The 21,328-nt window shown below is 36.9% G+C and overlaps 1 protein-coding gene across 4 annotated transcripts in view; it reads left to right on the top strand.

The window, feature by feature from the left end:
• UQCC1 (ubiquinol-cytochrome c reductase complex assembly factor 1) overlaps positions 1–21,328 on the top strand; it is a 101,760-nt gene that overhangs the window by 17,617 nt on the left and 62,815 nt on the right. For 2 of the 4 annotated variants that reach the window (XM_060616405.3, XM_060616410.3), the window contains exons 3-6: positions 6,251–6,346; positions 7,831–7,938; positions 10,750–10,890; positions 15,935–16,007. In XM_060616405.3, coding sequence (XP_060472388.1) covers positions 6,251–6,346; positions 7,831–7,938; positions 10,750–10,890; positions 15,935–16,007 — 418 coding nt within the window. The remainder of the gene's footprint in view (positions 1–6,250; positions 6,347–7,830; positions 7,939–10,749; positions 10,891–15,934; positions 16,008–21,328) is intronic. The other 2 variants (XM_060616414.3, XM_060616424.3) reach the window with 2 other exon arrangements.

The following is a 21,328-nucleotide window of genomic DNA, read 5'->3' as shown; positions in this document are numbered from 1 at the left end:
TAATTAGTAAGTACCATGTGAGCAGATACTTAGAGACTATGCAGATATCTTGTTTCTCATCATACTTTTGCTCACTACTTTTAGGCATCCATCAATAGTTCTTTTTTTGTTGTTGTTAAGGTACATAACATTAATTAATTATTTTGAAAGTTGTAGTTTAAAAAAACCCACATAACATTAAATTTACTATGTTAACCATTTGAAGTATATAGTTTAGTAGTGTGAAGTATATTCACATTGTCATACAATAGATCTCTTGAATTTTTTCATCTTGCTGAACTGAAATTCTATACCTGTTACACACTAATTCTACCCCACCCTACCCTTGGCAACCACATTCTACTTTCTGTTTCTATGATTTTGACTATTTTAGATATTACATATGAGTGGAATCATATATTATTTGTCCTTTTGTGACTTATGTTGCTTAGCATAATGTCCTTAAGATTCATCCATGTTGTAGTATGTGACAGGATTTCCTTCCTTTTTAAGGCTACATAATATTTCATTATATGTATATACCACATTTGCTTTGTCCATTTTGATGGATATTTGGGTTGCTTCCACATCTGGGCTATTGTGCATAATGCTGTATTAATATAGTGTGCAAATATCTCTTCAAGAGCCTGCTTTGAATTCTTTTGGATATATACCCAGAAGTGAGATTGCTGCATCATGTGGTAATTCTGTTGATGGTTCTTGACTGCAGTAATCATTACTCTGGTGTTTGTATAATGATCATTTTCTATTTCCATCATTACTACTATATTTATTGCTTGGAATTGTACTGTAAGGAAGAGGTGTCACTTCTCCATTTATTTATTCAACTATTTATATGAATATGAGCTCATAGATATTTATTTCCTTCTGTGAGTTATAATTTATTATGCCTATTTATTTTGTTGATCAGATTGTCCCAGGTTTGGCTGTTAGGAACTCCTTCAAGTTCCTTTTCTACATGCTTTCATTATATTTTTGAACGTTCTTTATTTCCTAGCACCACAAGATGTTTCAGGTTTATCTTGTATTTTCTTTGCTTTAGTCCTAGATTCAACAGTTTCTCCTAAGGAGCCCTGATTCCTTTAATTGGAGAATGATATTTGGAATGTTTAGAAATCCACATCTTTGTGCTAGGTGTGCATGAGCATATGTTATTGACCCCTATTTAGGTTTTTGAAAGCAGCTTGATGTAGGGGGAAAAAAGATAGCTCTGAATATATGTTTAATCCCTTAATGAACTTTACTTCTTTGGGCTTAAGTGTCCTCATTTCCAAAATAGGAAAAAATACTACCAACCTTGCAAAATTGTTGTGAGATGATGCAAGTAAAACATCAAGCATATACGTCCTGGGCATATAGGAGATCTTCAATAAATTGTAACTGCTGTTTTGTTGCTATTTGTATGTTCATTGCTACTTGGGTAAATTTCATCCTTACTGTATATACTGAAACAAACAAACAAAAATATTGTCCTAAAACTACCTTAAGCAAGTTGCAAACTCTCCCTAATTCTTAGTTTCCTCATCTGTGAAACGAAAAGTTTGGACTTAGATCTCAGATTTCTTTCAGCTCAAGTGTTGTTATTCTGAGTTACTCCTTAGTTCTTCAGTTGCTTTTTCTCCAAGCTAAACATTTTAGCCTTTCATTTTAATTCCTTTTAACCTTTCCACTAGGACCTTTTATTCATCTCTTTGATCACTCCTGTGGTTATTTTCTGGACCTTCTCCAGATAGTCCTTCTGTTTAAAAAAAAAAGAAAAAAGAAAAAAAGTCTACCTAAGTTTTATTGAGTGCCGACTCTATGCCCAGAATGATATTGAGCAATGGGACAGAAAATAAAAGAGGCGTAAGGTAGACTGTGCCTTGGTAGAGCTTTTTAAAAGAACAGATACATACATCCACAATATTCAATAATTGCTTGAGTCCTTCCCTCCTTTCCTTCCTTTTTTCTTTTTTCCCCTTCCTCTTCCCTTCCCTTCCCCCTTCCTCTTCCTTTCCTCCTTTCCCCTTCCCTTCCCCCTTTCCTACCCTTCCCGTCCGCCTTTCCTACCCTTCCCTTTCCCCTTCTCTCCCCTTGCCCCTTCCTTTCCCCCTTTCCTTCTCTTACCTTTCCCCTTCTCTCCCCTTTCCCCTTCCCTTCTTTCTTTCCTTTCTCCTTCTCTCCCCTTCCCCTCCCTCCTCTACCCTATCCCCTTCCTCCTTCCCTTCTCTTCCTCTTTCCCTTCTTTTCCCCCTTCCCTTCCCTTCTCCTTGCCCTCCTTCTCCTCCTCCCCTTCCCCTTCCCCCCTCCCTTCCTCTTTCAGATCAGGGAGGTCTCTACTTTTAGAATTTTTTGAAAACAAAAAATAAAAGTGAAATCTTATATTCATTTTAATGAGGGGCTGTCTGCAAAAGAGTATCATTGGAGTTGTCTGGAGCAGGTCTTTGCATTTATGTTATGCATTGTAGTTTGCTTATCTTTTTCACATTGTTTTATTTGGTTCTCAAAACAAATTTATGATAGGCAGAGCTGGGGCTTCTGACTCAGTGTTTTCTCTTCTACCATACTGTGCTTTCTCAACTTTGTATTCTCACTCACCTTCTCTATCCTGCCCACTTCTTTTTTTTTCTTAATTACTTTTTAATGTTTGTTTATTTTAGACAGAGAGAGAGAGAGAGAGAGAGAGAGAGAGAGAGAGAGAGCATGGGGGGGGAGGGGCAGAGAGAGAGGGAGACACAAAATCTGAAGCAGGCTCCAGGCTCTGAGCTGTCAGCACAGAGCCCGATGCGGGGCTCAAACCCACAAACCATGAGATCATGACCTGAGTCGAAGTCGGACACCCAACCTACTGAGCCACCCAGGTGCCCCCATATCCTGCCCACTTCTTAAGGCTTCTTTGTGAAGTCTTTTTGGATGACTCTAGGTAATTCTTTTCTCCCACCAAATTTCTGTTGTTTACACTGTTCATTATATACCTTTAAGCATTTTTGTACATTTTATTGAAGTATAATAAAAATACAGAAAAAGCATAAATCATAAGTGTACAGCTGAATTAATCATTACAAAGTGAGCTAACCAGCACCCAGATCAAGAAATAGAACCCAAGAAGCTCCTTGATCCCCCCAGTCACCACCCATAACCAAGTTTAACCAGTCTTCACTTTGAATATCATAAAATAATTTTATCTTTTAAACATACGGTATATACTCTCTTGTGTTTGTCTGCTTTCATTCAACTTTGTTTTAGAAATTCATCAATATTGTTCTGTGTAGTTATAATTTATTCATTCTCATTATTGTGTAGTATACTATTATATAAATATACCATGATTCATTTATCCATTTATCCATTGATGGGTACTTGGATTATTTCCAGTTTGGGCTATTATTAATAGTGCTGCTATGAACATTCTTGTATATGTTTTTTTTTGTAAACACATTTCTGTTGGGCTGTATACTTAGAAGTTGAATTGCTGAGTTTTATAGAATGTGTATACATTCAGCTTCTTTGGATACAGCCAAATAATTTTTCAGAGTGATTGTACCATTTTACACTTCCACCAGAAGTGTGTGAGAGTTCTGGTTGCTCTGCAGCTTTGCTAACACTTTGTGTGTGTGTGTGTGTGTGTGTGTGTGTGTGTGTGTGTGTGTGTGTTTGTGTATGATCTTTAACCATTTTAAAATATGATACTTGGTTCTGTTTCTTGTGTAGTGAGTCTTCTTTCTTTTCTCCACAAGACTATGAATTCTTCGAGGATAGGGATTGTCTGTATTCTAAAACTGGACATAAAGACTGGCATATTGTGTGCATTTAATAAAGGTTGGGTGAGTGCAGCATGTATGCATGGGATGTATGTAGATAAGGACAAGAAGGAAATAAGAAATAACCATGTAAGTGGTTGAGTTTGTTCATTCAACACATGCTTGAGTGTTTCCCATATCTAACATGCTATACTTGATTCTGGTAATATACCTAGTTTCTACCAAAACTGTTTTTAGATAAAATGGTCAGAGAAGGCCTCTTTGAAAAAGTGACATTTGAATATTTCAGAGTAGTTTTTTTTTTTTTTTTTTTTTTACAAAAGTCATTTATTGGTATCTTTTCAATTTAAATAAAGGAAAAAATTGATGTCTTTAAAGGTCAAGGGAGTCTTTTTTGAGGGGCAAGTAAGTAAATGTGTGTATTTATATATATGTGTAGGTATGGGGAAACTAGGTGGTGTCCTTGCTGTTAGGTACCTGGGTACTTCAGTAGTTCAAATAGTGTTAAATGTTAGCTCATGAATAATGGTCAGACAGAAATACAGCAGTTGAGACAGTCACATAGGGAATCCATTGGTTACTCCTGGAGCTATATAATCTATATATAGGATCATGTAATCTAGTAGAAGAGAACTTGCTAGTTGCAATTGTTGTCAATTGTGTTCTTTGAACCTGTTTTAAGTGCTTTGTGTTCTAGGTGGACCATTACGTTGATGTATGTGATGTAATGGGAGGTAGTCTGTATCTAGTCTGTTTTACAAAGCCTACTTAGTACCTATGAGTTAAAGCATAAGTATTCCTGGGACTGACCAGAAGAATCCTAACTAGTTTTTTAATATCTTTATTTGGAAAGAAAAGTAAATGGTAATTCTTGATTAGAAATTCCATCTTTCCCTCATTAGGATTAAAGAAAAAAATCATTTTCATTTCATGTGTCTCCTCTCTTCTTGGAATAAACCAGAATTAAAGGGGTGACCCTCCTTCTGCTTCCTCTCACCCCTTCTTTGGTAAAGGTAATATAATAGTATTGAGATTTTGGAAACTATATTCCTAAATTCATCCATAATTCTAATTTAACAACATAACTCTTTCATTTCTGTATGTTTCTTTCTAGAGATGCCCATATACGTTCTTGTTTTTACCTATAATTTTATACATATAAGTGTTTCCATGTTGTCAGAAATAATGAGCTTTAATGTAAACTATGGACTTTGGGTGATAATGATGTGTCAGGGTAGGTTCATCTGTTGTAACAAATGCACCACTGCTGGGAGATGGTGATAGTGGCAGATAAGTGTATAGAGAAGGGGTTTATGGGAGCTCTCTTTATTTCCTCCTCAATTTTGCTGTGAAGCTAAAGCTGTTTGAAAAAATAAAGTCTATTAAAAAATCTCAGGGACTACTTGATTTTTCCATTGAATAATTTTACTGTAATTTAATTAACCATCTTATTGGAAATCTTATTGGACTTTTTTCCCCCCGAGTTTTCACTTTTGTGAAAAATGCTACAGTGAGGCTCTCTTACTTGAAAATTTTTTCCCTTAGGAATTTATTTTCAAAGCTATGTTTATTAGTCTTGATTTTTTTTAAATTTTTTTTTAATGTTTATTTTATTTATTTTTGAGAGACAGAGAGAGACAGCATGAGCAGGAGAGGGCAGAGAGAGAGAGAGGGAGACCCAGAATATGAAGCAGGCTCCAGGCTCTGAGCTGTCAGCACAGAGCCTGACGCGGGGCTTGAACTCACAAGCCGTGAGATTGTGACCTGAGCCGAAGTCGGCCACTCAACCGACTGAGCCACCCAGACGCCCCTATTAGTCTTGATTTTAATACCAACCTAATAGTGTTATGGTGAGAATTAAATAAGGTAATACATGTAAGGCGCTTAGCATAGTACCTGGCACATGATAGTTGAAAATAATGGTTATTTTATTGCCAAAGTGCATTCAAATGCAACGTGAACATAAAAGGGAGGCAATTCTGATCTGAACAACAGTAATGTTGGTGATGATGGTGATGATGGAAGTTTCCACTATTTATTATTTTGTGAAAGGTACTTTACATGTGTTATCTTCTTTAATCCTCCCTACAACTGAGGTTCAGTAAGTTGCTCATGGCCACCCAGCTTGTAAGTGGCAGAAGCAGGTTTTAAACTTAAAATGGACTGTTAAGAGTCTTTTCCCCCCCCCATATTCCACACTGCTACTAATGTTTAGATAGGTATTTATTGCAATTCTGGTTCCTAGAATTGACTCAGATTTATTTAGTTCCAGGTTTCCAGGACAGAATCCTTTTATTTATTCATGTATCTAGGAGATATTTATTGAATATCTACCATGTATCAGATACCATTTTAGTGCCCATCTTGGATTCGTTTGGTGATCACATGACCAGGAGCTAGGTTAAACAAGGTTGGAAAGATTCTATGGTCTTTACTTTGAAGTAGCTCTACTCAGATTAACTAAGTGAATATTCTCTGTTGCTTACATCTGTTTTTTTTTTAATCCCTAGTGGCCTCAGATAAGCCAGTCCCTAGCGTGTGGTGGATCAGAACAGATTCCTGGGATAGATGTACAGTGGAATAGGAAGTATCATACCACAAATAAGGTGAGAATTATTAGTGCTTTCTACATTTATAGATTGTTTTCACACAGGTGTTCTTGTCTGAATCTCAGTAAAATTGTTAGCTGGATGAGGAAAGGAATTTTATTGAATGCAGAAAGTGAGGCTCAAGGAAGTGAACTGACTTGCCAAGGTCACAAGGATAAGTGACAGACCAACTGAATATTTGATTGAACCTAAGACTTCTGATCCAGTGTCCTGTATTTCTTCCACTGTAGTATCTTGCTTGGAAAACACTATTATTTTTTTAATTTTTAAAAAATGTTTACTTATTTTTGAGAGAGAGAGAGAGAGTGTGGGAGAGGCGCAAAGAGAGAGGGAGACACAGAATACAAAGCAGGCTCCAGCCTCTGAGCTGTCAGCCCAGAGCCCACGGTGGGGCTTAAACTCAAAAAACCATGAGATCATGACCTGAGCCAAAGTCAGATGCTTAACCGACTGAGCCTCTCAGGTGCCCCTGGAAAACACTTTAGAGAAGAAAGTTGTTGTGGATTTTTTATGCTAAAAATAAAATAATCTTTAACTTTTGCGGAATTTCTTTCTTATTTTTTTTTTTTAGAATTTTAATTTATTTATTTTTAGAGAGAGCAAATGTTCACAAGCAGAGAAGAAGGTAGAGGGGGAGGGAGGGAGAGAGAGAGAAAGAGAGAGAAAGAAAGAAAGAAAGAAAGGAAGGAAGAAAGAAAGAAAGGAAGAAAGAAAGAAAAAAAGAAAGAAAGAAAGAAAGAAAGAAAATCTCAAGCAGACTTCATGTTCAGTGTGGAGCCCGACATGGGGCTCAATCCCGTGACCCTGGGATTATGACCTGAGCCGAAATAAAGAGTCAGATGCTCAACTAATTGAGCGAACCACCCAGGTGCCCTCTGGAGAATTTCTTATTGATTATATAGCCTGCTTTCATTTGGAGAGGCTTAGCATTAGAATAAGTTTTTCTTGGAGTTTATTTGCAAACTATAAGACTCATATCTTCTATAGTTATTAATAAAATTTGTTATGCTAAAAAAATATGAGTTTAGAAACATTTATTCAGTGCTTGCTTTGGGTGACTGATTTTGAATGACTTTTGACTGCTTTCAGACAGTAGTTCTCTTTCCTTTTCCTGTTATATCAAAAACATACAACATTCTTCTCAGAATTCTTTGGGAGATGAGGGTCAAGATATCCTTTTAAAAGTATTCTTTTCCATAGAATTTTTATTCTGATAGCCCAAATCTATCATTTTCTAGACATAGGTTCATAGGCATATGGTCAGTGAGATGGCTCTGAAATTTCGAGGACACATATCAGATAGAATTCCAGATGTGTTTGTACTGAGTGATAAGATGCCCAGAAAAATGAGAATTAAAAATTCTAGGTGAAAAAAAAAATCTAAGCAATAAAAATGCGCTTAGGCCTAATGAGAAACAAAAGCATTCTTTTTAAAAAATTATTTTGCAACTAATTTTGTCCCCTTCTTTTTGATTAAATAGCTTTTTACTACCAAGGATTCCCCACAGCCTGTTGAGGAGAAAGTTGGTACCTTCACAAAAATAATAGAAGCCATGGGATTTACAGGACCTTTGAAATACAGTAAATGGGTAAACTCTTTTTAAGTTCTTCTCATTTTCTTTTTGGGCTTTGTGCTTTCTGCTCCTCATAGAAGATTTTTTAAAGCTTCTGTTTTGCTTTTGTGAAATTCATATATTATTTTGAGAACTTGAAAATGTGTTGTCTCCCTCCACCTTCCCATTCTAAATCTATGTAACATGTGGGGCTGAACTACTCCCTCATTCCTTTAGCCTGATTCCTTAGAAGTATCTCAGTGCAAGCTAAGACTGGGCTTTCCAGGATCTTGTTACATGATATGCCATACAAATGAGTTCTAAGGAAGTAGATGGGCCAAATGTTCTGAAGGGCAGCATTCTTAAGAAAATATTACTCTCTGATGAATCCATATTCATAAATCATTTTTTCACTAGGTCATTGTAGTGATTTTTGTTAAAATTTTATTAATAAGCATGTTTTAAATTAACTAGTCAATTCTGCAATTTATTGTAATTCTTATTATGGAGGGTTATTTGCTAGCTGTATCATTCCTAGTCAAGCCTTGGCCTAGCACGTTATCTGTTTTATAGTAATTGCTATATATGAGTGAATATCTTCTCTGCATCAGGTGCATATTGCCCGTGGGTTTTTATAACAGTGCCTCTAACTAATTAAAATAATAAAACATTAATCATTGAGTTTTTCTCAGCCCAGTTATCTCCTGATGCTGGCATTTCTCTCTATTTTTATAGCAGAATGCCTTTTTTTTTTTTTTTTTTTTCCAACGTTTTTTATTTATTTTTGGGACAGAGAGAGACAGAGCATGAACAGGGGAGGGGCAGAGAGAGAGGGAGACACAGAATCGGAAACAGGCTCCAGGCTCCGAGCCATCAGCCCAGAGCCTGACGCGGGGCTCGAACTCACGGACCGCGAGATCGTGACCTGGCTGAAGTCGGACGCTTAACTGACTGCGCCACCCAGGCGCCCCAGCAGAATGCCTTTTAATGCTTTTCAAGGTTGTTAGAATGTTGGATAAGCCTAATCAGTCATAAGTTCTGTATTAATCAAAAGCAAATCAATGCAAAGCAGTAAGGAGGGCTTTTCTAGAAAACATAGCTTTGCCCTAAATGATCAAATGATGACAGTTATACCATTTTAACAGGGTGAATTCAAATTAGAATTTGAATTTTATTACAGACTTTACTTGTAGTTTCTTCTTGGAATGTCGGTTCTCTTCCTAACAGTTCTCATTACAGCAAGTACAGGCTTCTCTCTGTATCTCCTTTTTACATAAATTCTGAAAAGCAAATCGTGATTCCACAAGCATATTAAAAAAAATTTTTTTTTAAGTTTATTTATTTATTTTTGAGAGAGGCAGAGACAGCACAGGTGGGGAAGGGCAGATAGAGAGGGAAAGAGGGAACCCCAGGCAGGCTGTGCATTGCCAGTGCAGAGACCAGTGTGGGGCTCGAACCCATGAAACCACGAGATTATGACCTGAGCTGAAACCAAGAGTCAGATGCTCAACCAGTGCCTCAAGCATTTTGTTTTTAAGGGGCTTTGAAAAGTATAGAAGATAACACACATCAGGCACCTAGGTAGCTCAGTCGGTTAAGTGTCCAACCTCGGCTCAGGTCATGATCTTGTGGTTCGTGAGTTTGAGCCCCCCCCCCCCCACCGGGCTCTGTACAGACAGCTCAGAGCCCAGAGCCTGCTTCGGATTCTGTGTCTCCCTCTCTCTGCCCTCTCCTACTCGTGCTCTTGCCTCTCCCTGTCTCCCTCAAAAATAAATAAACATCAAAAAAAATTAGAAAAAAAGATAACACCTATCCTAGGTAATGATGATGTTCTTGAGACCCTAAGACTATGAAGTCCCTTCTTAATCATCAGTGAAATATTAATTATATTCATTAAAGTTATCTTTTTTACATCTTAATTTTTTGGCAAATGATAATCATTGGTATATTTGGTAATGTTTTTAATAAGAGTCTTTTCCCTTATTAAAAAATGTTTGTGATTATGGCATTTGGATTTAAAAACTAGTGTATTTTGTTTGAAAGTTAGAAATTAATTAAAAGAGAAGGGAAATGAGAGCAGAAAGAAAGAAAAAAAGGGAAAAATTTACTGTTTTATTTATTTCTTGATGGTTGAGTTCCACTTGGTTGCTACCATTGCTTTGTCTAGTCTGTTTTTTTATGATTCCAGAGGGAAAGTTGGCTACCATTTGAAGGATTACTAAATCATCAGGAAAATTTCTTCACTGTTGTAGTTTAAGTTAGCCTTTGATTTTTGTTGGTTCCTTTGTGACCTCAACAAAGTGCTTAATATTTGCATTTTAAAGTCTTTTGTGATGTGGTAGTGTCTACTTTCTGTAACCTTTATTTTTTTTAGTTTGTGATAGAAACATCAAAGTATAACATTCTAGTAAAATATAGGTGGGAAAACATAGGTATAACTTTCCATTTTGAGAGATTGCAAGCCCTTTTCAGCAAATGTTGACTCAGAAATCTATGGCTAGACCCTTGGATTGGATTGCCCTGGAAAGATTCTTTGAGTTTTGTGTTTTCGTATGTCTTTCATTAGGGAGAAAAATATCTGCTTGACGGCAATATCAACTGTCTTTCCTCCATTTTTTTTTCCGTAACATTTTCATGTGTAGTTTCATTTTTCTTCTAGATTCATATTTAGGAATTTAAATGTAGCTTTTCCTTACCTATTTGTCCTAAAATAAACATTCTTTCCCATTATCTTTATGTGGCAGTATCAGATAAAACAAGGACAATGTTTATCATGTTCAGCCACATGCCATAGAAAAGGCAGTTTCCAGATTAACATAAAACCAAAAAATTCTTTCTGTTCAGAAGGACACTGACAAACTGGAATGTACTCAGAAGTGGGCAGTGAGTTTTGTGAATGCTTCAGAAAGTGTGTTGAATGAAGAGTGGTTGAAAGAAATAGGAATGCTTAACCTGGAAAAGAGAAGACATGATGATGGTTCTTCTCAGGTATTTGTAAAGAGAGAGAGAGAGAGAGAGAGAGAGAGAGACTTAGAGAGAGAGACTTAATCTAACTAAGGTATTCCAGTGGGCAGTGGATGTTTCATGAATGTTACATGAAGCAGATTTACATTCAACAAAACAAAAATCTAACAACAAGAATTGTCCTTTCGGGGGATAGGTAACCTCACAAGGTCATTGGACTTGTTTTAACAGTGGCCCAGATGGTTGACTGTGAATCAAGAATGTTGTAGAAGGAATTCCAGTATGAAATAGAAGGTTCAAATGACTTCAAAGCCCCTCCAATTCACACAGCTGTTAGTGCAAACTTTTTACTACATTCATTTTTCATCTTGTAAGATGGTATGAGATGCCTCAGTCAGTGGGAGAGCTGATCTGCATTTCTTAAAGCTGTCTTAGGTGCTTGTGTTTTCATCAGGTACACTGATGAGGTCTTCCAAAGTTAGAATGAAATAAACATGAAGTCATCTGAGAACCAGAACAATCTGTATTAACAGGATGGAATTTAGTCTGACCTACCTCTTTAACTTAAATTACTATGTGAATCTTGAAGAAATCCTTTCCCCAAGTTATTTCCAGTCCCTCTGTGATGCTCTTAGGGGACTTGCTTTAGACATTTGTCCAGGCTAATGGCTCACCCAAGTATAAAGGTTTGGCTTCACTGCAGGAAAAGCGAGGAACTATAAAATGCTCCTGATTGCCATATTATGAGCGCTGTGTAAATGCACTGGCCAATCTGCTGAGGTCTTCATTATTTGTGATGAAGGCTTTCTTCATGAACATGTGAGAAAATCTTCTCAAGGGATGACTTGGGTCTTGGTGGCAAATCTGCCTTTCCTCAGGCAGAATAATTAATTATGAACTTAGAGGACTTTCTGTGTAAGAATCTGAAGGAAAATGCGGAGTTAAAAATCAAGAAATAGACCATTAGGAATTTTACTTAAAATTGTAAATGTGTTGATATTTATATACCAGTACCCATATTTGACAGATATTAATTTTTACCATATTTGCCTTAGTTTTGTTTTTTCCAAGATAAAATTTTACAGAAAAAACTCCAGCCCATTTCTCCTTTCTTCCTTTCCATTTCTTCCCTTCTTTCTCCACCGAGATAACTACTGTTCTAAAGTTGGTTTTTGTCATCCTCTTGTAAAATTCTGTTCTTTTGCCACTCATATATTACCCATAAACAACATATATACTATTATTTTGTGTTCATATGTAAACTATATAAGTGGTATCTTTTCAACCTGTTTTTATTAGTAAACATGTTTTTGAGTGGAGACCTGATTTTTGTCATTTCAACTGCTGATTAGCTTCACCCTGTATAATGAAACTACAGCTTAACTATTCCTCTACTAAAGACACTTGTTTTAGGCTTTTCATAATAATAGTACCATTTAAATTGTTCAGGAGTTTCTTGAGAAAGAGAAATAGAATTATTGGGTACCAGTGTATGAACATTTTTAACAGTATTTTTTTTTTTAAGATTTTATTTTTAAGTAATCTGTACACCCAACTCACAACCCCAAGATCAAGAGTCACATCCTGCATCAATTTAGCCAGCTAGGTGCGCCATTAACTTATATTTATCAGCTGTTAAATTATACTTATCAGTTGTTATATCAGTTTATATATCTGTAAGTAGGATTTAAATGTTCGATACCATTTCCATCGCTTGATACAGTCAAGCTGTTTAATGTTTACAAATTAGATGGTGTGAAATGGTATATTTTAATTTAATTTGCATTCCTTTGGTTACCAGTAAAGTTGTATGTCTTCTCTTATGTTTATAGGCAAAAAAAAAAAAAAAAAAAATTATAAATGTGTCTGTAGTCGAAGTAGACCATAAGTTTCATGAAAGCAGGAGTTTTTGACTTCTTTGTTCACTGCTGTATTCCCAATATCCAAATCCATGTCAGGCACTGAGTTGGGTACTCAATAAATTATTTGTTGACTGAAGTGAAGAGCTAACAGATATCTTAAATGCTCTGTCTTGAGAATGGAAATAGGCCCTTCAAAGCCAAAGGATTAGGATGATCATATTAGTATATCATTAGTTTAATGATGGTATAGACCAGTACTTCCCAAAATGTGTTGTGTCAAATACTCCCAAGAGCTGCAGATGTTAGCAAAGGTGAATAGGCTTCTTTTTTAGCCTGCTGATATGGTGAATTACATTGATTGCTTTGTGAATGTTGGATCAGCTTTGCATTCCAGGGATACATCCCAGCTGGTCATGATTTATTGCCCTTTTGCAATATTGCTGGATTAGGGTGCCTGGGTGGCTCAGCTGGTTGAGTGTCCTATACTAGATTTCAGCTCAGGTCATGATCCCAAGGTTGTGGGATCGAGCCCTGCATTGGGCTCTGCATTGAACGTGGAGCCTACTTAAGATTCTCTCTTTTCCTCTGCCCCTCTCCCCTGTTCATACTCTCTCTCTCTCTCTCTCTCTCTCTCTCTGTCTCTCTCTCTCTTTCTCTCAAAAAAATATATTGCTGGATTTGGGGTACCTGGCTGGCTAAGTTGGTAGAGCATGCACCTCTTGATTTTGGGGTTGAGTTTGAACCCCATGTTGGGTGTAGAGATACTTAAAAATAAGAAATCTTAAGAAAATATTGCTGGATTTGATTTGTTAATATTTTGCCAAGGATTTTTACATCTATGTTCATGAAGGCTATGGTTCTATAATTTTATTTTCTTCTGATGACTTTGGTTTTGATTTCAGGGTAATCTTGGCGTTACAGAAGAGCTAGAAAGTATTCTTCCCTCCTGTTTTCTGGAAGAGTTTATGTAGATTTAGTTTTTTTTTTTTTTTTTAATGTTTATTTTTGAGAGAGAGAGAGAGACAGAGTGTGAGCAGTGGAGGGGCAGAGAGAGAGGGAGACACAGAATCTGAAGCAGACTCCAGGCTGTGAGCTGTTAGCACAGAGCCTGACATGGCGCTCGAACTCACAAACTGTGAGATCATGACCTGAGCCGAAGTCAGATGCCCAACCAACTGAGCCACCCAGGCACCCCTCTTTTAAAAAAAAAAAAAATTTTTTTTTAATGTTTATTTATTTGGAGAGAGAGACAGAGTGCAAGCAGGGGAGGGCAGAGAGAGAGGGAGACACAGAATCTGAAGCAGGCTCTGGGCTCTGTTGTGGGGCTCGAACTCTCGGGAACCTGGAAATCATGACCTGAGCTGAAGTTGGACGCTTAACCGACTGAGCCACCCAGGTGCCCCTCCTTTCTGATTCTTGATACTGCTAATTTTTATCTTTTCTGTTTTTTCTTGTCTTGATCGGTTCTACTAATGTTTTGTCAATTTTATTGATATTTTCAAGGAACCAGCTTTGGCTTCTTTGATTTTCTGTGCTATTTTTCTGTTTCCAATTTTATTGGTCTCTGATCTTTATTATATCTTTCTTTTTGCTTGCTTTTAGGTTTAATTTGCTTTTCTTTTTTAGTTTCTTACCATGGGTTTGTTTAAATTGGCTTCTAATGCTGATTTATTCCCCATGTAGGTATGTCTGTTTTCCAGTTGTTATATGTTTATTCTGTTTCCCCCTATTTGAGCTTTACTCTGAAAGCCTTAAAAACATGACAGATACCAAATTAGCAAAGAAAAAAAATCTTAATTATAATTTGAGACATAATCCTTCTTTAATTTTTTCGAGGTATTTCTGCCCATCAGAGACATTGTTGTTTTGACTCTAGATTGTATAGAGAAATATGACCATTATATAGTATTGGGTATAGTATATTTTTGGTGACTTTGAACCTTAAAAACATAGCTTTACTAAAATTCTAGATTGTTTTGTCTTCATTTGCTATTTCATTCTCAGTTTGTGTAGATTATTTTAGTCTGCATATTTGTGTTTGTAATTCTCTGTCATTTTAAGAAAAAATAAGCTTCTGTAAGCCTTTTGTGGATGGGCTAATTTATTTAATTCACAGTCCTTAGAAATACTTCCTTACTTGAGCACTGAGTTGGTCTTCAGGCCTACAATTCACCTCATAAAAGAATTTATTTTTCACTTTTAGATTTATTTTTATGAAGGCATAATGTACATACAGTAAAATATACAAATCTTAAGTATATAATTCAGTGACTAAATTAAAACCACCACTCAGATCAAGATTCTAAGAGAATTTGGGGCACCTGTGTAGCTGAGTTGGTTAAGCATGACTCTTGATTTCAGCTCAAGTCATGATCTCGTGGTTTGTGAGGTCAAGCTCTTCATCCGGCTGTCTGCTGTCAGCTCGGAGCTTGCTTCAGATCCTCTGTCCTCTCTCTCTCTCTGCCCCTCTCCTGCTTGTGCTGCTTGTGCTCTCTTTGTCTCTCAAAAATAAATAAACATTAAAAAAAATTTTTTTTAAGGGTACTAAGAGAGTTCTTAGTGCTTTGGGGAATAGTAAACAGTTGATCCTTTTACTGTATTTTATTTTACATTCATTAAAAACCCTTATTTGTAAGCACAGTCTTCTTAATCAGCAAACTATAAAACTAGGGAAAATATAGAAAAAAATGACCCCTTCCCCAAGGCATAAAAAAAAAAAAAAAAAACTTTTACAGAATGGATAGTAGTGCTTCTGAGGAAAGATTGAAAGATTAAGAGTTTTTGTTTTTGTTTTTGTTTGTTTATTTGTTTGGCTTGTTTGGTTTTGGTCAGAAGAATGGGTAATTTTTTAAAGTAAAGGGTTTCAGATTATAAAGAGTTAATGTGAATGATGCTGAACAGTGGTATAGAGGCTCAAATGTGATGAAATGAGTTGAATTAAAGGAAAGATTTCATTTAAATATTGGAAAAATCTTTTTGACATTTTGATGCTAAATCATAAATATAAAAATTGTTTGAAGTCTGTGAATGGTTGGCTTTAAGAAAAAGAAATAATTGATGTTGGTTAAGCTGTTAAATCTGCCTAGTGACAGGTTTGGACTCATCATTCTAGTTAGACAAATATAAGATTTTGTGACCTACATCTAATAGCATTAGAATATCCACTTGGTCATATCTTGAGTTTGGTTTTATTTTTTTTTGTCTAGAAGATTAAGATTGCGGCCCTGCGCATGTATACTAGCTGTGTGGAGAAAACTGACTTCGAGGAATTCTTTCTAAGTAAGTTACTGTTTTTGATAGTTCTGAAAAGGAAAATGAATCTACTTTTCATGGGGTGCCTGGCTGGCTCAGTTGGTAGAGCATGTGACTTTTGGTCATGAGCCCCAAATTGGGTGTAGAGATTACTTAAAAATAGAATCTTTAAAAAAAAAAGATTCTACTTTTCATTTTTATGACTGTTAATATCTTCGTGGAATAGGTTTTGAGTCATTGGTGAAGCAGTTTTTTCTGCATAAAGTATATAATAAAAGCTGTTTATTTTTCTCTTTTAATAGAATAAACAAAGGCCAAAAGAACCCTATAGATTAGACATTTTAACAAGTTTGAAAAAAAAAGAAACCTAAAAATTTGTCCACTACTTTGACATTTTTCTACACATGTATCTTTTTACGTATGAGTAGTCATAGTAAAACAAATCCTGTTCTACGTTCTGGATGTTTTACTTAGCATTTTGACATGAAATGAGCTTTCTGCCAATCATTGCTCTTTTATTTCTAGTTTTTAATTGTTTTGGTTAATCCTGGCATATGCCTAATGATTTTTTTTTTCTTTCTGTTGAAGGATGATTAGGTCAAAAGGTACATATAATTTTATTATTTATATCCCATTGATAAATTGCTTTCCAGGGCACCTGGGTGGCTCAGTCAGTTAAGCATCTAACTCTTGATTTTGGCTCAGGTCATGATCCCAGGATTGTGGGATCAAGCCCCGTGTTGGGCTCCATGCTGAGTGTGGAGCCTGCATGAGATTCTCTCTCCTCTCTCTCTCTCTCTCGATCTCTTTCGCTTTTCTTTCTCTCTCTCTCTCTCTCCCTCTGCCCTTCTCCCCTGCTTGCACTCTCTGTCTTAAAATAAAAAAAAAAAAAGAAAACTTGCTTTCCCAAAGAGTTTTACTGGTTTAGACCACCATTAGCAGTTGATTATATCAATACAGTATTCATTTTGATGCTGTAAACTGTTTAGTTATTAAGTTTAGTTAAAGCAGGTACTTATAAAGTAATTGGGAAAGTTTAAGCTGTTTCTAGTCCTACAGATTTTGGAAAGAAATGTGTATGTGCTGTGGACATAACCACCATTATCCTGCAAGCCACAAACACCTACTTGATATTTTTCACAGACAGCAATTGTTCATATATAATTATGTTAATAACAAGGAAGATAGGTAGATGCAGTTTTGATTATTTAATAACTATTTTGGATTTTTAAAACCAAATGCAAGTTGTTTTGGTGATTTTTACAATTTCAGCAGATTGATGTTAATATTAGAAACTTAAAATACCCTACTGAGTTGTAATCCTGATTTAGTGTCTACCTTCTATTTCTTATTTATTATAGTGACAAAACTTCCCTGCTTCTTTTTAATCTCTAAAAATTTCTCATTTGGGGAGAGTTTAGTCTGAAAGGAGAAAATATTTTCTCTGCTTGATGAAGAAACTGTTGATATTAGAAGTTGGATTTTTCAATACTTTTTTAAAGTTTATTTATTTTGAAAGAGATAGTACAAGTGGGGGAGGGGCAGAGAGAGTTGGGGAGAGAGAAAGAATCCCAAGTAGGCTCTGCACTGTCAACACAGAGCCTGATACAGGGCTTGAACTCACGAAACTGTGAGATCGTGACCTGAGCCAAAACTGAGTTGGATGCTTAACCAACTGAGACACCCAGGTGTCCCTGGATTTTTCTTAAGTGGTTTTTGGAATACCTGTCCCCAATTATTTTTCACCAGATCTTTTTTTTTTTTAATGTTTGTTTATTTTTGAGAGAGAGAGAGACAGAGACAGAGAGACAAGAGCCTGAGCAGAAAAGGGGCAGAGAGAGAGGGAGACACAGAATCTGAAGCAGGCTTCAGGGCACAGAGCCTGACGTGGAGGTAGAACCCACAAACTGAGAACATGACCTGAGCCAAAGTCGGATGGTTAACCAACAGCCACCCAGGCGCCACTCATCAGATCTTTTTCTTTCTTTCTTTCTTTCTTTCTTTCTTTCTTTCTTTCTTTCTTTCTTTCTATTTATTTATTTATAACTGTTTAGTTTTAGAGAGAACGTGCATGCACAAACGGAGGGGTAGAGAGAGAGAAGGAGAGAATCCCAAGCAGGCCCGATGCTGTTAGCACAGAGCCCAACATGGGGCTTCATCCCATGAACTGTGAAACATGACCTGAGGCAAAACCAAGAGTCAGACACTGAACCAACTGAGCCACCCAAACACCCCTCATCAGATCTTTTTAAAACCTCATCTTCAGATATCTATTTAATATTTGATTTCATAAGTAACTCATAAATTATTTATAATTATTTTGAAGGGATGTTTACTTGCTATCTGTCTTAGCCAGTCTTCATTATTGAAGATCCTTGAGTTAATATTATAGATTGCATAATGAGATTATTATTAGATATTTAAGGTAACATATTATGTTTCAATTTATAATCTGTTGTAAACTATAAAAATAAAAGTTTATATGTTAATAATTCACATTTACATGATATACTTTTACATTTGTCTCATTTAGAAGTTACAAAGCCTTGTAGGATAGGAAAGACTTGTATTATTTTCATTTTTATTTTCTTTTCAGAAACAGTTGAAACTTAAAGAGACTACATGATTTCCCAAAATTGCCTAGCTAAGGCTCGATCCTGTGTTGTCTAGGTTAAAGGCCAGAAATTTTTCCACTGTAACATACTGCCTATGAATAAATGTAATTGTAAATTATAAACTGTAATCCATCTTAATATTTTTGTATTTTATTGTTTTTAAATGAGAACTCCTCTAGGAGATATTCTATTAATATTGTAAACTGATGTTTATATGTATTAGAGGACAAACGCTTCATTGAGCTTTGTTCTAGCTTTGCCTTTTGAATGTTACCTGGGGAGGCAGTACATTTTTTCAGTGACACCCCACTTACTTAAGTTTTTTGTTTGTTTGTTTTTGGGTTTTTTTGTTTTATTTTTTATTTTTGTTTTTTTTTTTTAAGTAGGCTCCCTGCCCAATGTGGGGCTTGAATTCATGACCCTGGATCAAGAGTCAGATGTTCTACTGACTGAGCCAGCCAGGTGCCCCTTGCTTAAGGTTTTTTGGGACTCAGTTTGAGAATTGCTTTTTATTTTTTTTCATTATTATTATTAAAAAAATTTTTTTTAATGTTTATTTACTTTTGAGAGTGAGAGACAGAGACAGAGTGTGAATGGGGGAGGAGCAGGAGATGCAGAATCTGAAGCAGGCTCCAGGCTCTGAGCTGTCAGCAACAAAGCCCGATGTGGAGCTCAAACTCATGGACTGCAAGATCATGACCTGAGCCAAAGTCAGACACTTAAACTGACTGAGCCACCCAGGCACCCATTCATTATTATTTTTAATGTTTTATGTATTTTTGAGGGTGGAGGGAAGTGAGGGGTGGAGAGAGAGGGAGGCCCAGAATCTGAAGCAGGTTCCAGGCTCCCAGCTGTCAGCACAGCACAGCACAGCACAGCACAACCCCTGATGTGGGGCTCAAACTTATGAACTGTGAGATCATGATGTGAGCTGAAGTCAGACACTTAACAGACTGAGCCACCCAGGTGCCCTGAGAGTTGCCTTTTAGACTTACAGCTTGTTCATTTGTATTATGCTCCATTGTGGTCCACCTTTGTAATTTATGGGTAGGTTAAATTTTAAAATCAAACCATAGTGGTTCCAAACTGTGGCAAGTGAATAAAAAAGGGATCCAATCTATTTGGAGGCAGATAAATATCTATGAAACAATGAGACTGCCTTTCTTGCATCTTCTTTTTAAAAAAAAAAAATTTTTTTTAATGTTTATTTATTTTTGAGAGAGAGAGTGAGAGAGATAGAGCACCAGCAGGGGAGGGGCAGAGAGAGACGGAGACACAGAATCTGAAGCAGGATCCAGGCTCCAAGCTGTCAGCACAGAGCCTGATGTGGGACTCGAACTCACAAACCATGAGATTATGGCCTGAGCCAAAGTCGGATGCTTAACTGACTGAGCCACCCAGGTGCCCCTTGCATCTTTTATTTTTAATTTTTTTTAATGTTTAGTTTTGAGAGAGAGAGAGAGAGATAGAACATGAGCAGGGAGGGGCAGAGAGAGAGGGAGACACAGAATCCAAAGCAGGCTCCAGGCTCTGAGCTGTCAGCACAGAGCCTGAAGCGGGGCTCGAACTCACAAACCGTGAGATCATGACCTGAGCCGAAGTCGGACGCTTAACCGACTGAGCCACCCAGGTGCTCCCACCCTTGCATCTTCTAAAGAAAGATTCTAAAGAGTAGGCCAGATAGGTTTGGGGTAAAGGAAGAGAATATATATATTGGTTCCAAGATTACACCTGTATTATTATTTTTTATTTATTTATTTATTTATTTATTTATAACATTATTTATTTTTGAGAGACACAGAGAGACAGAGCATGAATGGGGAAGGGGCAGAGAGGGAGACACAGAATCTGAAACAGGCTCCAGGCTCTGAGCTGTCAGCACAGAGCCCGATGCAGGGCTCGAACTCACGAACTGTGAAATCCTGACCTGAGCCGAAGTCGGACGCTCAATGGACTGAGCCACCCAGCCACCTCCAAGATTACACCTTTAAAATGGCTGTTGCTCTCTTGGACTTTTGGTATTTAAGGACTTGACTTTTTAAATTTTTTTTTTTTTTTTAACGTTTATTTATTTTTGAGACAGAGAGAGACAGAGCATGAACGGGGAAGGGGCAGAGAGAGAGGGAGACACAGAATCGGAAGCAGGCTCCAGGCTCTGAGCCATCAGCCCAGAGCCCGACGCGGGGCTCGAACCCACGGACCGCGAGATCGTGACCTGAGCTGAAGTCGGACACTCAACCGACTGAGCCACCCAGGCGCCCCAAGGACTTGACTTTTTAGAGTCCTGAGCATTCAGTAATTTTTTAAAAGGTTAGAGAGGCTTAGGTAGCTCAACACTATCATCCTCACTCTTCCAACAAAAGCGAAGCCAGTGTTAATTCATGAAGATTGAATAAGAATGAGTTGTTCACTAACAGTGTGCTTGTGAATAAACAATAGGCCTATAATAGCCTAGTGGGTAGGCCCCAAGTTATAGACTCTCTGTCATCTCAGAGCCAAGGTGTTCAAAGGTCTTGATCCAGAGGCCTACACATTGGGGATTCTGACTGGTGAGATAACCTTAACAGCCAGCCACCTGTTGTTTTCAAGATGTTCTGATGGTGTATATCATTTGTGACATAAATGAGCATACCCTCTGTGAGCATACAGTGGTTTGCTAACTGGTCTTCTGGAGATCAGTACTGTTATGAAGAGCACTTTGGAGCAGAGGGGGCCGATCAGTAAAGTTTAATT

This window comes from Panthera onca, chromosome A3 (assembly GCF_046562875.1).
Source record: "Panthera onca isolate mPanOnc1 chromosome A3, mPanOnc1 haplotype 2, whole genome shotgun sequence".
Taxonomy (NCBI): domain Eukaryota; kingdom Metazoa; phylum Chordata; class Mammalia; order Carnivora; family Felidae; genus Panthera; species Panthera onca.
The sequence above is the reverse complement of the archived record's forward strand: the minus strand, read 5'-3'. Positions and strand labels throughout refer to the sequence as shown.